The sequence below is a fragment of the Leucoraja erinacea genome, chromosome 1, assembly GCF_028641065.1.
Source record: "Leucoraja erinacea ecotype New England chromosome 1, Leri_hhj_1, whole genome shotgun sequence".
NCBI classification, from domain to species: Eukaryota; Metazoa; Chordata; class Chondrichthyes; order Rajiformes; family Rajidae; genus Leucoraja; species Leucoraja erinaceus.
Window position 1 is genome coordinate 95,791,677 of NC_073377.1, and position 18,164 is coordinate 95,809,840.

General features: G+C 43.4%; 1 protein-coding gene across 4 annotated transcripts in view; it reads right to left on the minus strand.

Moving 5' to 3' along the window:
• The window catches only part of shroom3 (shroom family member 3), a 426,943-nt gene that overhangs the window by 196,273 nt on the left and 212,506 nt on the right, over positions 1-18,164 (minus strand). For all 4 annotated transcript variants that reach the window (XM_055639577.1, XM_055639552.1, XM_055639569.1 and 1 more), the window contains exon 2: positions 17,758-17,912. In XM_055639577.1, the coding sequence (XP_055495552.1) occupies positions 17,758-17,912 (155 nt within the window). The remainder of the gene's footprint in view (positions 1-17,757; positions 17,913-18,164) is intronic.

Below are 18,164 nucleotides of genomic sequence, written 5' to 3' on the forward strand. Positions count from 1 at the left end.
TGTAGGTCTGTGTTAGGGGAATTGGGAGGAGTTGATTGATGCATGAGAAAGAATAGGATTTGGGGAAAAAAGGGGGAAATGCTCTTCAGGGAGCTGGCACAGATCCAATGGGCTGAATGGACTGCTTGTGTGTTGCAATACATAAGTAATTAAAAGTGAGGCAAGAGTACCAACTGTTCCTTTATAAATTACTCCTGTTATACATTATACAGTATCGTGAGTTAGATTGCACTGCCAGAGACTTTGAAAACCCACACCAATGTATGAAATATGCAAGACCCCGGACTCAAATATTTTCATGTCAGCTAAACCACTAGTGACAATTTCAACAATTAGTTAGCTAGATCTTGGAAAAATAACTGTTGAAAAGCACCATACAACAGTCTTTGCAGCTGCCTTGAAATAATTAACATTTTCAAAAGGTAATAAGGAAGTGATCAAGCATGACAATAACTACATGAAACAACTTGGGCATGTAAAGATTAACTGACTAAGGGTTTCCAGGTTACATGGCCAATGTAATCAAAAGTGCTTTCTTGTAATAAAAATAAGTCATTTCTAAAATCTACTGCATTTAATATGTGCTGATGTCCTATAACAATATGTGCTGATGTCCTATAACAATCATTTTCAATTAATACAGAGGCCTTAAACTTGAGACACATGGAACTATGGAGTATTTAATGTAACAAAATATTCTAAGATGTTGTATCAGATCATTACAGGGCAAAGTGTGACAGCAGCCATGTGAGGAGATGATCAGGAGTTTGGTCTAGGCGGTACGGTGGCGCACAGGTAGTGTTGCTGCTTCACAGCTCCAGAGAACGGGTTCGATCCTGACGACGGGTGCTGCCTGCGCAGAGTTTGTACGTTTTCCCCGTGACCTGCGTGGGCTTTCCCTGGGTGGCCCGGTTTCCTCCCATACTCCAACAGGTTTGTAGGTTAATTGGCTTCTGTAAAGATTGTAAATTGTCCCTAGTGTGTGTAGGATGGTGCTAGTGTGCGGGGATCACTGGTCGGCGCCGATTCCGTGGACCGAAAGGACTGTTTCCGTGCTGTATCTCTAAACTAAATTAAAAAAGTAGGTTTACAGCTGTGTCAATGAGTTGGAATGAAAGGGAAGGCAGAGGAGAAGTTCAGGCAATATCATACTTCAGGGTCTTGGCAGCTGAAGACAGGATTTCTCATGGCACAACAATCAAAACCATGGGAGTACAAAGCTTGGGTGCACGGAGATAGCAGAGACCAAGTAGAGCAAGGCATCAAATCAGCCCATGAGCATGGTTAAGATACATGTTCGACACAAAAAGCTGGAGTAACATAGCGGGACAGGCAGCATCTCTGGAGAGAAGGAATGGGCAATGCTTCGGATTGAGATTCTTCAACCAGAATCTGCAGTTCCTTCCAACACATAAGTAGGGTTGCCAACTGTCTCGTATTAGATGGGACATCCCGTATATTGGGCTCATTTGGTTTGTCCCATACGAGACCGGCCTTGTCCCGTATTTGACCGCTACTACTCGGGTCGAGGGGACTGTCAGGTCGGAGCGCCGCGTCCGGCCCCGCCTCACCCGTCCCGACGTACTGCAGCCCATGGAGTGCAGCAGCAGCGCCTCGCCCATGGTCCCGTCGGTCGGCAGCCCGGCCAGTTGTTCGACCTCCGGATCTACGCTTACCGCCGACACGACCACCCACCCTTCCTTCTCATGGCCCATCATCGGTTCATGAGTTGGATGGGGTGCCGGACTTTGTGTGTGACGTCGCACGCAAATTCCGACGCCCGGGCCTAAACTCCTCAGATGGGAAGCCGGCTGGGCTTTGTGTGGTGTCCAGCACCCGGGCCAACTCATCATTCACCCAGCCACAGCCAAGACAGTCAAAGGATTGCCGTCGGGAATTTGTCCCTTATTTTGACCTTTTGTCCCTTATTTGGGAGTGAGAAAGTTGGCAACCCTGCACAAAAGATACATGTTCTCTATTTTAAGGATTTGCAGCCGATTACCAGGCCTTGGTGATACCCATGCCTTCTATCCAGATATCCTTCAAATAGTCAGGGACCTTTGATGGAATTGTATCTTGAGAAGCTCACCTCTGATTTCTTCTTTCAACATCGTACTCATTGTCCATAGTAATCACAATTTCTGTCTTGCAGGATACTCCATTGTTTAACACGCCTTGCCCGGGAGGTTGCTGGAGACTCTCCACATAGTAAGTAATCCAACAATCAACTGAGATGTACTTTGACCATCATTAAAGCACTCACATCCTGCTTGGCATCTCTGTGGACTAAAATGAATATACTGCATATGTAACAGATGGTAGGCCTTAAATTATTTTTTTAAAAAGCAGACTTGGTCTGGAGGAGGATATTTAAAGCTTTTCATACTGCTTAGCAATTTAAAAAATTCAGCAAGGAAGCAAGTGAAAAGCATTTTATAAAAGACAAAATATTTGCAGGTGGGGGAAGTGGTAGACCGGCTGTTTCTCCTCAATTCAACTAATTCACCTTAGTCAAAAGGTGCTGTTAATATTGGTGTTCCTGTTCAGGATGGTTACTACTTTCCAAATCATTTCAATGGAGTTGTAACTTGAGAAATTGAAGACTCTCTCCTAAGCCCACAATTAGATTTTTGTTTGATTTATTAGGAGAAATGATGGCATTCAAGCGCTCCAATTATCTTTTGAACTCAAAGTTTAACAGTTGATTACATTGCTGTCAGTAAGCACTAAATTACATCTGTTATACCAAATTTTGAAGGTCAGAATAATCAAATCAGAAATGATTATATTTCTATGGTAACTGGATCTAGCTAACTTTGCTAATAATTACTTTACAACATTCCCTGTAATAATTTCATGGCTATTTATTATAAGAATTTAAGCTGACCTAAAATGACACAGTCTGCATTCCATTATTCATGTATTGGCTTAGTTATTTGTCATGACAGATCTCCACCTTTTCATCCCAAGACATGAGAGAAAGCAGAGGAGAGAAAGCAGAGCTCCAAATTGGTCTGTCTGGTGAGACAGCATTATTCCCCAACTGAGCTTTAAATTGCAGAACGAACATCCTAGAAACAGTATTTTTAGAAAAAAAAATGCTCATTGAATTTTCCTCTTGAAACTGGACGCAGAAGCAAAAGAAACAATATAATAATGTCTTAAATAAAAATAGTTTGGAAACATTAATACTGTAAGATTAAACTTGCTAAAATATTTGTAACCAGTGCAATGTTTATTTAACGTTTCAAAAATGTCCATGATATAAATGGAGGTGGAAGCAAAATAAATTATTGGGATATCTCAACAGTGAAAAGGTTCATTACTTTCACACTTGGCAGAGAGGAGAGGTAAGTATTGAATATTTCGGGAACATAGACAATGAGATAACACTGGAGTTTTTTTATCACAATGAAAGAGACAGCACAATACATGTGTTGCACCACAGCTCCAGAGTTCTGGATTCAAGCCTGACCTCGGATCCTGTTTGTGTGGAGTTTGCATGTTCACTCTGTGACTGCGTAGGTTTCCTCCCACATCCGAAAAATGTTGAATATAAATGTACCCTTTATATTTTGCACATAAATGTACCCTATATATGTCAACACGGAGTGAGTCAGACAGCATCTGTGGAGGGAATCTACAGGTGATATTCACCGATCCTTTCTTCAGTTTGAAGAATACTGACCCAAAAGGTTGCCTTCCATTCCCTCTCCAGATGCTGCTGGGTTATTCCAGCACCTTGTGTTTTACTCAAGATTCCGCATCTAAAATTTCTTGTGTCTCCATAGAAAAGTACAACACAGGAAAAGGCCGTTTGGCCCACAATGTCCATGCTGAACATGATACGAAGGTAAACTAATCTCATCTACCTGCTTGTGATATTTATCCCTCCATTCCCTGCATATCTCTGTGCCTATCTAAAGACGTCTTAAACGTCACTATCATCTCTGCCTCCACCATTAGCTCTGGCAGCGCATTCCAAGCACCTACCAGCCTCTGTGTAAAAAGCTTGATTTATACATTCCCCTAAATCTTTCCCACTCTCACCTTAAAGCAGTGCCCTCTTGACCTTGACATTTCTACCTTGGAATAAAGATTCTGATTGTTTGGAGCAAGAAGCATTCTTTTTCATTTACTTTGCAGTAACTCTTCAGGGCGAGGCTTTACAATCAAATAAACATTTGCAGTGGATTCATGTTCAGGAACTAGATAAAATAAAGTGGTTCAAAACTAGTTATTGATTTAAGTTTAAAGTACTTATAGTTAATGGCAGTTGAATGAAACATTACTATTCTGCATTGGAAACATTAAATTGGACCTCAGCAATAGTCTTCATTTTCATCAACTTGCACAATCAACTTCAGTGCATTTTACAATAAAATAAGCATTTGCAATGGATTCAACATCATCAACTACATAATACAAAGTGGATTGCAACAAGTTATTTCAAAGTGTTTTTAGTTCATGGCAGTTGAATGAAATGCATTGGAAACATTGAACTAGACTGTAGCAAGCAGACTTCTTTTTCATTAACTTTGCACTAACCTTTGAGAGCAAAGTTTGACAATCAAATTAACGTTTCAAATGAATTCAGGATCACGAACTACATAAAATAAAGTGGGTTTGGAACAAGTTATTTTATAATACTTTGTGTTAATGGAAGTTGAATGAAGCAGAACTTCTCTGTGTTGCAAACACCAAATTGGACCCAGCAAGCAGCAATCTTTTTTATTAACTTTGCACCAACCTTTGAGAGCAAAGTTTGACAATCAAATTAACATTTCAAATGTTTTTAGTTAATGACAGTTCAATGAAACATAACAACTCTGCATTGGAGCAAGTTGCATTCATTTTTCATTAACATTGAGACCTAACACACAACATTACGTGCATTTCAAAATCTCAATTTCTTTAAATGTGAAGCTGTTTTATTTCTGCAGGAGTCTCTACCAACATGACATGGCCAGTTTTGGTGAGAGTGTAAGTGGCTTGGCAAGCCCCACTATGGAAGTCTTATGTCTGTAACTGCATCGTTATTAAAGGTTGCTTAATTAAAAAATGAAGTAAATTAAAATTAAAACAAAATTAACTTTTAGTATTTTTTTTAAATACAGCTGAGTTGGAATAAGAACACAATGTTTTACAGCAAGGTTTATTTGCTGTCACGTGCTGAATTTCAGACGTCATTACGGAAGAAAGCCAGATACTTGTGTGAAGACCAAGGGGAGACTAAAGGCCCCAGGAGGGGCCCGAGGGCCAAATTCCTGTGAGATGGAAGCTAGTGGCCTCCTGAGAAGCCAAGAGAGAGACCAAAGATCAGGAAGAGGCCAGGTTGCTCTGATGAGACGGGGTAGTGATGTGGGGAGCAGAGGACCAGGAGAGGGTAAGTAGGCTAAAGACCTCAGAAGAGGCTGGCAACAGGGCAGGGACCTTGGGAGAGACTGACGGGGAGCCCTAGAACAACTGGAATGTTCATGTCATCTGAAACCTAGAGTTATTGCGTCGGATTTTCTGCCCTACTATGTTGGAGATCTGATAATGCAGAATCCACAAATTCTGCATTAATAACAGGGTTCTGTTCATCATCCACAGTTTGCAAATGTTACTGCAAAGTAAAGCCCAGGTGTTGCAAATTTAAGGGCATGGCTAACATTTCAGTCAAATTTCTAAATCAATCTTCATAATTCACCACTCAAAAATCATCCCTGTAAAGAATGTAAACAAAGGGTGTGGCTGTGGGAAGTGGGGAGGTTAGCGAGCGGGAACAGAACATTGGAAGGGACTTTAAATAAGTTAATGACTGCAATGGGTGGGGAGATAACAATTGGCGCCTCCCTCATAGGCCTGTATCGATCAGATGGGCAATCGGGTTTGCAGGGTTAGGGCAAGATGTGGGCGGCCATTGTCAGATTGGGACCCATACTCACCACCAGGGGTTACAAGGTAATCGTGGAACCTACAATATTGCATTTATGTCCTTTATGTAGTGATCATGTTGATAGATCACCATTTTAAAACCAACATTGATAAAGCTAAGCAATAGAGTTTAACTTCAGGTGTTAAAGTATTTTTAAATTAAATAAAAGGTATCGTGGGTGAGAAATTGTTTTACAGTGTGCCAAAAAATTAATCCCAGATCTGGAGAACAATGGCTTCTTATGACTATGTATTGATCATGGTTTGCAGCATCCAACTAAACACCCTGAATGCAAATACTTTTGCGACAATACTTTGCGTCATATTTTAAATGCTGGTAAATGACATAATAGTCTCCAAAGCCAAAGTTATACACAGATTAGCACTCATGAAATGACTCACATTTATATGGTACCTTTCATGATCTCAGGACTTCTCAAAGTACTTTACAAAGGACTTTAGAATTAAGAAATGTGGGGTTCCTTTATAAAGTTGGAAACGGTGTCCCAAATACCACATAGACAACTCCCACCTAAAGCAATGTGTCAGTGGCCAGATAAACTGCTTTGTGGATGTTGATGTAAGGTGGTATATTAATGTAAAGTTGAACAGGACATCGAGATGGCTACCTTTACTTCTCCTCACATGAGGGCCATCAGGTTATTTTTGCATCTGCTTGAGACAGCATGGGCTTGGCCTGAGACAGCATGGGTTTCACCTGAGGCAGCATGGACTTTGCCTGACACAGCATGGGCTTGGCCTGAGACAGCAGGGGGTTACACCTGACACAGCATGGGCTTGGCCTGAGACAGCAGGGGGTTACACCTGACACAGCATGGGCTTGGCCTGAGACAGCATGCATTCAGCCTGAAGGGCATCTCATCAAGCAGTGCAGCATTCCCTCAGGATGCTACAAGTGAAAACAAAATTAATGAGTTGAAGGTCAAAGCTGTACGTCGTTCGACTAGTCCCGACCCGGGGTAGAGGTGAGAGGTGAGATTCAAGTCGTCAAGTTTATTCGTCCCATACACATACGAGATGTGCAGTGAAATGATTCCCCCCGATGCAGGAGATTGATCGCCCCGCAAGTCTATTGTCTATTGTCTATTGCCCGCCACCGGCTATGGGAGTAAGATCGTTCTGTCAATGGAAGGTTAGTGGCCCCCAACCGCTGGAGGACAATGAAGGGAGAGATTGAACATTTATTTTCGCCTTCCATCACAGTGAGGAATGTGGAGGAGTCACTGTGGTGGATGTTTATGTTAAAATGTCTTTTGTGTGTTCTGGTGCTTTTTATTGGCATGACTGTCTGGCAAATCAAATTCCTTGTATGTTGCAAAACATACTTGGCTGAGAAAGTATGATTATTATAAAAACTTGGTACAAGAAATCGGAGCAGGGACCAAGAATTGACTTACAAAATTTAGCTTAAAGATGCTCTTAAGTCAAAGTCAAATTCAAAGTAGCCTTTATTGTCATTCAGACCTTGCGGTCTGAACGAAATTTTGTTGCCTTGCAGTCCTACATATAGTAAAAATGACAAAAACACACAATAAACACAAATTAACATCCACCACAGTGAGCACCCGAGAAGGATAGAAGCTTTTGCAGCATGAATTGCAGTTGGAGGATTGAATGCTCTGATACCAGCACTGCAATGGGGACCTAAGGAAGTATCGAGCCACAAAAGGCTACGGATGCAGTGCAGAAGATGCTCAGATGGAAGTGGCGGGTAGATTCGACCTGGCAGAGCCCCAGAGCAATGCGAAGAAAGGAGGGGAGGTTTACATTCTAACAACAGATTTCATTCTTACTGTTCAGGGAATGACTGCTGCTGCTATTTGACAAACGGTTGACAAAAATTGGCCCAATTTTAACTGATGTTGATGTCATTGAAAATTCCTGTCCTCGAAAAAGAGCATAACATTCCTTATAGATAGACAAAGAAGCTGGAGAAACTCAGCGAGCAAGGCAGCATCTATGGAGCGAAGGAATAGGCAACGTTTCGCGTCGAGACCCTTCTTCCGACTGAGGATTCCTTATGAAAATTGAATTCCTTATGAAAATTATGTCATTGAAAATTCCTGTCCTCAAAAAAGAGCATAACATTCTTTATGGTAGACACAAAATGCTGGAGTAACTCAGCAGGACAGGCAGCATCTCTGGAGAGAAGGAATGGGTGACGTTTCGGGTCGAGCCCCTTCTTCAGACACATTTTGTCTGTCCCACTGCGAAACACATTTTGTCCGCTCCACTGCGATAGCATCTGTAGTTCTTCCATAACATTCCTTATGTTGGTTTCTGCCTGAGTATCAAATGGAAAATCCCCCTCAGTGTGTCGAGATTCTTCTGACCATTTATATAAATGATTGGGTAAAAAACAATTTGAACTCAATGGTGATAAAATCGTAAATAAAATCTAATAGATTTTGAAGTGAGGGAGATTCAAAGGCAACAATGTTTGGAGAGCAGAAAGTATATAAAGGAGCTACTCTGTAGAAAATGTCCAAGTCAAGATTAATTTGCTTCATTGTCAACAGTGATTAAAATTAATGGGTGCTGCACTGGCCTTGCAGTGCGTTGAGATATTGTGAAACTGTGAAAGCTACTATATACATTCTTATATAGGTTCTTTCTTTATTATGCTCAAACAGATTACATTAGCAACAGGGGTTTTCTGCTTGTGCATTCATCTGGAAGTGATTTTTTTTGTCCATTGAAATAAAATTATAAATTGTTGAATGTGTAATTTGAAAAGACTGACCAGAATGATTTTACGCTGCACTGATGATGCCGAACTGTGATTTTCCAGTACATCACTTATACATTTTGTGGCACAATGAAATGCATTACAGCACAGGAATATATGAATGTATGCATTTTAAAGAATTCTCTGATATCAGCTCCAAGCTCGAGATCTAGATGCTATGAAACTAAAAGGCCCAGTGCTGATAACTCATTGGTACGATTATGATTTCAAACGCAAAGTTGTGGAAGTTTTGAGTGCATCCCCACACAAAAAAAAAGAATTGATACAAATACATCTTGATGCCTTCTCCGCTGCCTCTGTGGTGTTCTTGATGGCCCTTCTCCTTGCCACTCTGTTGATGCCCAGTGCATTCAAGGCTTTGTAGAGCGATTGCCCTGCAAAACCTCTGCAGCCAACCTCGATGGGCATACACCTTGCCTTCCAGCCCTGCTTGCGGCAGTCTATGACCAGCTCTTCATACTTGGCCATCTTCCTCTCGTGGGCCTCCTCCACACGGTCCTCCCACGGCACTGTCAGTTCCAACAAGACGGTGTTTTTGGTCGCCTCTGAGACCAGGAGGATATCTGGCCTCAGGGTGGTCGTGGCAATGTGCTGTGGGAACTTCAGCTGTTTCACCAGGTCTACGGAAAGCTGCCAGTCCTGGGCAGTCGCCAGGATTCCTGATGGATTCCTGGCTGCTGTGGTTCTTGGCAGCTGCACTCCGGCCTTCACGAAGGTGATCATCTGGGTGGTGGGGCGTTCTCGTCTGCAGCTGCTGATTCCCATGCTGATGGCTTCTGCAATGGGTTTGAGAACCTGGTTGTGACGCCAGGTGTACTGGCCCTGCCCAAGTGCCTTTGGGCAGCAGCTCAGGATGTGTTCCAACGTCCCCTTGCCTGAGCATTGCGGGCAATCTGGAGATTCCGCTTTGCCCCAGATGAAGAGGTTCGATGGGCTGGGCAGGACATCATACACTGCCTGGACCGGGAACTTGATGCGCTGTGGTTCAGCCTGCCAGAGCTCAGTCCATGTGACTTTTCGGTCCATGGCCTGCTCCCACCTTGTCCAGGCTCCCTGCTGCCTCAATCCAACTGCTCTGGTACACCTCTCCTCCTCCACCACAGCCCTCATTTCCTCCTGGACCAGCCTGCGCCTCTCCTTCCCCTTGGCCTTGTCAAACTGGGGAGATGGGAAGATTCCCAGGCCTGCTCTTAACAGCTGCAACACTAAAATGGATAAGTAGCATGATTCCCCAATTTTGAACAAATAGTGATTCTTTGGTGCCTTATGGTGTCTACAAAGTAAGAAATTGCACAGAGCTACTCAATTTCATTGACGATTAACAAGACAAACTGAGCAAAAAGAACGAACCAGCAATAATTCCCTTATTGATATAATTAAAGGCATTGAGCCCAAACTCTGCAGTGACATGCACTTGCACGTCACTATTACAAGTCATCATCACACGCCACCATAAGCAGTTCAAGTTCCTGGGTGTGCATATCTTTGAAGATTTGTCATGTGCTCAGCACATCGATGCAATCACAAAGAAAGCTCATCAGTGCCTCCATTTCCTCACAGATTGAGGAGTATGTCAATAAATACTCAGTTGAACTTATGCAGGTGTACAATGGAGAGCATATGGTTGCACCATAACCTGGCTCGGCAACTCAAATGCTCAGGAATAAAGGAGATTGCAGAGAGTGGTAGACACTACCTGGTCCATCACAGGTAAAGATCTTTCCACCATTGAAGGGATCTTTAGTAATCCCTGCCTCAAAATGTCAGCCAATCTCAAAGACCTGCACCACCCTGGCCACAGTCTTATTTCACCACTACCATCAGGAGGAAGGTACAGGAGCTTGAAAACAATGTCCTGCATGTTCAAGAATAGCTTCTTCCAGCAACCTTCATACTCCTAAACACTACACAACACTAATCACAGACACCATGATCTTCCATGGACTGGGCTTCTGTTTGCCCTACAGGGGCTTTGGTTTTTACACTATTGTGGTTATCATATTATAACTTTGTTCGGTTTTTGTTTAATATATATTATCTGGGTTTTATTGTGTTTATGGGGCTGTTATACAGCAACAACCAAGGATTTCATTGTTCCATTGTCAGTACATATGGCAATTAAACACTCTTGATTCGGTAAAGTAGTGTTGCAATACAAGGGTATTGCATCATGCCAATTGCATGACATTGCATGTATTGCCTCATGACAATTGGACCTTCTCATCTCATCCATCCCTGTTCTTATTGTCGTTCGTAACCTTCCTGCTAACTTGGTGGCTCTCAGTGACACCTAGAAGAAAGTCTCTGCCCTTTTCTCATTGGAAAATTAAATTACATTCATCATTTCATCCCAAGACAATTCTTTACAATGCAAAACCTCTGCAGCCAACCTCGATGAGCATACACCTTGCCTTCCAGCCCTGCTTGCGGCAGTCTATGACCAGCTCTTCATACTTGGCCATCTTCCTCTCGTGGGCCTCCTCCAGACGGTCCTCCCACAGCACTGTCAGTTCCAACAAGACTGTGTTTTTGGTCGCCTCTGAGACCAGGAAGATATCTGGCCTCAGGGTGGTCGTGGCAATGTGCTGTGGAAACTTCAGCTGTTTCACCAGGTCTACGGAAAGCTGCCAGTCCTGGGCAGTCGCCAGGATTCCTGACTGATTCCTGGCCACTGTGGTTCTTGGCAGCTGCATTCCAGCCTTCACAAAGGTGATCATCTGGGTGGTGGGGCGTTCTCATCTGCAGCTGCTGATTCCCATGCTGATGGCTTCTGCAATGGGTGTGAGAACCTGGTTGTGACGCCATGTGTACCGGCCCTGCCCAAGAGACTTTGGGCAGCAGCTCAGGATGTGTTCCAACGTCCCCTTGCCTGAGCATTGCGGGCAATCTGGAGATTCTGCTTTGCCCCAGATGAAGAGGTTCGATGGGCTGGGCAGGACATCATACACTGCCTGGACCAGGAACTTGATGTGCTGTGGTTCAGCCTGCCAGAGCTCAGTCCATGTGACTTTTCGGTCCATGGCCTGCTCCCACCTTGTCCAGGCTCCCTGCTGCCTCAATCCAACTGCTCTGGTACACCTCTCCTCCTCCACCACTGCCCTCACTTCCTCCTGGACCAGCCTGCACCTCTCTTTCCCCTTGGCCTTGTCAAACTGGGGAGATGGGAAGATTCCCAGACCAGCTCTTCCCCGAGTCACTGCTCCCACGAGGACTCTGTGGCGTATCCGAGACTCCGCTTGCAGCACGGCTTCGCTGGCTCTCCACTTCCTCCCAGTTTTCACCTCCACCCCTGCTTGAGCCACCTTGGGGTCTCTGGAGTCCCTGTACAGCATCACCTCTCTGGCCCGAGTCACCTTAAACTCCTCCTCCAGGGACTTCAGGGGCAGCTGGAGCTTGATGTTATTTCCGTAAAGGGCGACGCTGCTAAGGCTCCTGGGCAGTCCCAGCCACCTCCTGAGGAAGCTGCTGACTTTCCTCTCCAATCTCTCTACGATGGATATTGGGACTTCGTAGACAAGCAGTGGCCAGAGTATCCTTGGCAGGATACCATGCTGGTAAATCCATGCCTTGAACTTGTCAGGAAGCCCCAACCGGTCCACTGCTCTCAACCAGCTCTCCAGCTCCTGACAGGTTGCCTGGACAGATGCTGTATCCTTCAGGCTGCTGTTAAACACCTTGCCAAGACTCTTCACTGGCTTTTCGGAGACAGTTGGGATTGGTGTCCCTTCGATGCTGAAGCGGAACCTGTCCATGACTTTGCCCTTCTTCAGCACCAGTGACCTTGATTTTCCTGGCTTAAACCTCATCCTTGCCCATCCAATCAGTTTCTCCAACCCCTGCAGGATCCACCGGCCTCCTGGCACTGACTCAGTGGTGACAGTCAGGTCGTCCATGAAGGCTCTGATTGGTGGTTGGTGCACTCGTGACTTGGTCTGAGGGCCCCGGCACTCTGGCTCAGCAGACTTGACGATCATGTTCATCGCCAAGGCAAAAAGGATCACAGAGATGGTACAGCCTGTGATGATCCCAACCTCCAAATTTCAAACACAAAGTTGTGGAAGTTTTGAGTGTATCCCCACACAAAAAAAAATAATTATAGTATTACATCACATTCTCCTCAAAAAAGACATCAAAGTGCAATAAACAGTAAACCAGGCCTCTACGTCCAAAATGCGGAGGGAAATAAATTCCTTTTATTTGCCTGGAATTCAGGAGTTTTATGACTATTTTAAGTTTACATTTTGCAGCTTTTGGTGAAAACAGAAATTGAAAAGCTCTTACATTAAGACATGAAAGTCGATGATATTTAAGAGCTCAATAGATCAGAAATCTCACACTGCCTCAGATACAGTCACATTTAATACCCCACTAAAATAATTATGAAGTGAAAGAAACTAACCAGAGAAACATGATATTTGCAGTGGTAGGTTTGAACATTTTTGGAAGGAAAATTAGCTGCAATAGCACAACTTATTCTTAAGATGGTTCTGAACCACTTTCCCCTCTCCTCCAGCCAGTTTAGATGCGTTGTAGGCAGTTTTCTGCATTTTCAAGGTGATTCCCTCCTTGCAATTATCAGGCAATAAGTTAAAACAATTACGTGTGAAGAGAAATTATTTGAAGTACATATTCCATGGAGAGGCAGTATAGCATTGGGACATTTTTTTTTCCATTGCTAATGGAACACTTTCTTGCATACGTTATTGTCTAACTCAACAGTCTATTGGGGCTACAGGCCAGTTTAGAGCAATGGCCATGTATGCAAGTTAGCATTGTGATGTTAATACCTCATGTTTTTCCTGCCATTAATGGTTTATCTGTTTTAGTGTTTTCACACACAGATTATGTCACAGTATGAAACCACAGAGCTTTGAAATCTTCACGTAGTTACTCACGTGACTTCGAAATAAAATAGAGAGATTAAATGAGAACTTACCAGTTTGAAGTTTGATCTTTATTTTATGAGAAGTTGCGATGAGGAGGTGCCCTCCACTCCCAACCCTATTCTCATAAAGATCAATCGGTAGTTCTAGCCTTCAATCTCTCTATAAGCTTAGGTCAGCAACTATTCTGTGGGTGCATACAGCCACTTTGAAGATTGACGTGCTTGCGGTCTGGCGGGCTTCTTCACATAATCCCTCATCGCAACTTCTCATAAAATAAAGATCAAACTTCAACCTGGTAAGTTCTCATTTAATCTCGCTATTAACTATTACAATTAGCTGGAGCACACCTGGAGTTACACTCTGCTTATGAAATAGTTATGTAATAATTTTGCATTATTATTTGTTGTATGTATATGGGGTAAGGTACAGAATTTAAGTGCGATATTTTGGGCATTTAGTTATTTGTACATTAACCTGATATTACTGTGTCCTGGTGAACCACTACTTCTCATTGGTGAAACAAGAGGCTGACAATGCTAACATCTTGAGCAAGATACAAACTGTTGGAGGAAGTCAATGGGTCAGCCAGCATCTGTGGAGGGAAATCAACAGATGGATTTTCACATTGGGACCCTTCTTCAGACTCGTCCCTTTCTATGCTGAGTACACCCACATGTTTTTGGTATCATTTTTGTAAACTTTTTGACACGCTGATTTCCACCAGCAGTGTTTTTTTTGCTATTACTTCTCATTTCTCTGCTGACCTTCACTGATAAATAAAATCTAACCATTTTCACATCTACACTAAGGAAACCCAATCCTCCCCACACCAGCAGCTTTCCAGCACATCACTGTCTCTAACCCCTTATGCTCACGCCTAACGTGCAGTACTAAAGGAACAGTACCGTCATCCAGCAGTAACTGTAGTGCAGACAGCCTGGTCAGCATATTATAAAAACAGGTGAAGTTGCAAAAAAAAAAAATTAAATTAAAAAATATAAGGTTAAACTCACCAGGAAAAGTTAAATTGCCTGTGCTGCTCTTTCAAAGATAAGGCTGCCTGATAACCCTGTGGAAGTTTATACAAACGTGAAAGGCTTTAAACAGAGGGTGGCTCCACTTGCGAGTAACAGTAAAACAAAGGTCATCAATGCAGGATAGATGCCAAGTTTGCAAGTTGAAATAAACTTCTTGCTCCAGAGAAGATAGTGGAACTGATCAACATGACTGGGGATGGAGGTGGTGTTGTGATTGGGGTAATAGGGATGAATGCTTTTCAGAGAATCTAAGTAACCATGTGGGACAGAAGGCAATGGACGGTCTGGTGGATGGAGTCAGATGAGGAAGGATGGGAAAAGGTCTAAGTGGGATACAAACATTAGCATGGACTGGCTGGGACACATGGTCTGGGTTCTATATTATCCCCCAAAGCCACTGTTTTTGGATTTAGACAGGATCCAGTCTTCTCTTGCCACTGACTCCAAATCCAAATATCTGATGTTCAAGCAGATGGTTGTCAGCCTTTGCATTACGTTTGATTGAAGCTGCTTCCCTTGCCCTCTCCTTCACTCACCAAGACCGAGTGCCTCCACTGCTATCCTAACCTGCTTCTAAAGGTTTGAGCCTTACTTACCTCCAGACTCAATATTTTCCGAGCAACTCATAGAGTCATAGAGTCATACAGTGTGGGAACAGGCACTTTGGATCAACTTGCCCATGCCAACCAAGATGCCCCATCTAATCTAGTCCCATCTGCCCGCGTTTGGCCCATATCCCTCTAAACGTTTCCGGTCCATATACCTGCCTAGGTTTCTCTTAAATGGTGTTATCGTACCTGCGGAGAGCGGGGTGGGCTGTTGACAACTGCCGGCGAGTGCAGCAGAGTTGACCAAGGGAGGACCCGGCGACGGGTGGCCGAGGATGGGCCTGCATGAGGACTGGAGGTCGGATGGGCTCGCTGTGGGCACTGGAGGTTGGGCAAGGACGTGTGGCCAAGAACACGGCATGGGGGGGGGGGGGGGGGGGGGGGGGGGGGGGGGGGGGGGGGGGGGGGGGGGGAACAAAGTGGGGCCATTGGGGATTGTAATGAACACTTTGTAACTTTGTTGGAATCCTACACGTGGCAACTCTTTGCATTGTGTATAGTGGGCAAAACAAAGAATTTTACTGTGACATGTCACATGTGGTAATAAAGTATCAATCAATCAGCTACTTCCTCTGGCAGCTTGTTCTGTATATTTACCACCCTCTGGATGAAAATCCTGCCCCTCAGGTTCTTCTTAAATCTTGTCCCTCTCACCTTAAACTTATAGCCTCTGGTTTTTGATTCCCCTACCCTGGGTATCCTGAGCATTCACTCTATCTTTTTCCCTCAGGATTCGGTACACCTCGATAAAATTATCCATCAGCCTCCTGCACTCCAAGAAATAGAATCCTAGCCTGCCCAACCTCTCCCTATAGCTCAAGCCCTTGAGTCTCGGCAACATCCCCATAAATCTCCTCAGCATTCACACCATTCTTGATGCCATCCACCACCACCTTTTGCTTCCTTCAGTTAATTCATCCAGTTAATTAGCTCTCCCTGGATCACATACAATCTAACCTCCCAGAGCAGCCTGCCATTAAAGGCCTTGCTGAAGTCCATATAGACAATACCTAAGGCCTTGACATTGTCAACCTTTTTGGGGTTTTTTTCTTAAAAAAACTCAATCAATTTCATAAGACACTATTTACACATACAAAACCATATCCACTGAACGTTAGAGCCTTTTAAACGCTCTGCCCCCTTGTCACTGCTCCTCCACCCCCTCTTCAGTGTATTCTTTCACCTCCCTTGATCTTCATTCCTTCACCGCTGTCCATCGGGAATCAGTTGCTTGGGCTGGAATTCCCCCCTGAACGTTTCCACCTCCAAGGTTGGTAAAGCCTTTCTTTTTGACATTTTTATGCCTCTGTCCTGATACTTAGTTAGCTGAATATATTTTATTTGACAATCTTCCTATGAAACAAGAGGGATGCTGGATGGATGCAAGTTGTCATAATCATATAACCATATAACAATTACAGCACGGAAACAGGCCATCTCGACCCTTCTAGTCCGTGCCGAACACGTATTCTCCCCTAGTCCCATACACCTGCATTGAGACCATAACCCTCCATACCTTTCCCGTCAATATAACTATCCAATTTATTTAGTCATGTTCAATTCATTTACTTAGGTTTGGGATCCTGTCCTCAAACCAGTCAGAAGAAGGGACTTGACCCAAAATGTTACCCATTCCTTCTCTCCAGAGATGCTGCCTGTCCCGCTGAGTTACTCCACATTTTGTGTCTATCTTTCATCATACAATCCACAGATTACTACTGAAAATTGGCAATTGACCATGCCATTCAAGTCTCCTGTAAGTCGGGAGACTGCAATCTGTCATCTGAAAAGACAATTCAGTCCAGTTTCTGTTCAGATATCATCCTATGCAACTCTTTCCCCATTTCATTCCTGACCCTACTCCTTTTTGTTCACAATTGCACCCACATCTGTTTTCTTTTGGATGCTCTCAGAAACCTGTCTGCCAGTCTCCCTGTCTCCTCCCTCGGTCCCCATTCTTCCCCATCTCCCACTTAACACTCACTAAATTCCATCTCTGAACCTACCCCCGAAAAAGCTTTGTGATAATGGAAATGTGGCTGCATCACCATATCTTGGGAATAAATAATATCAATAAACAGAATGAAAATGATGAGAATAGTCAAATAATGGCCTGACGCACACTTGAAGATATTCAATTCATATCACACTCTAAACTGAATATGTTGCTCTTTTAACGATGTTATGAATTTCAATTATACACAAGTTGATTTAAAGTAAATTATCAATTAAAAAAATAATAATTTGGAATGCAGAAGATGAAGTGAATGTTAATATAGACTCTTTCAAGTGAATAAAGCAAATATTTTTACCAGAATAAAGATAAAAACTGGATTCATTCAGTATATCTGATAGCGTCCGTAAAGACAATTGTTGATATTTCGAATTGCCAAAAGCCTATCCTTAAAAAAAAAATTCCCCTTTGCAGAATATTTCCTACATTTGTACCTGTCATTAGTTGCATCTAACAAACACACACAGGACTGATTTAGCTCTGTTTAGGCAGCACCTTCAGATGATCAGCTTGCATCTCATACCTGTGAATGAGCAGCTTCAAAGTCTTGTAGGAACCTTTCACCAATGTAATGGCCTCTAGTCTGTAGCCGCTCAGCTCCACGTCATTGATATTGACCACCTCGTCCCCCAGCTGCAGTTTGCTTGTGAGCAAGTCTGCTTTCCCTCCTTCCTCAATCTGCAAGAGAGAGTGGAAATAAAGACTATATTAAAGGAACGAATCTTAAGCTCAGGAGCCTTCAATCATGGCTGAAATTGACCTCCTGCAAGGCTCCAAGTTGCCTTGCTAATTAAATTGTGCCACGACACTTTTTAACCTTGACCCGTAGTAATGAGCAAAGCCACAGTCCTATGGTATTCATGGCACCACCTGCACAGAATTAGTGATTCACAGAATGCTGTGCAGAAAAGGTTGTATTCTGTTTTAATC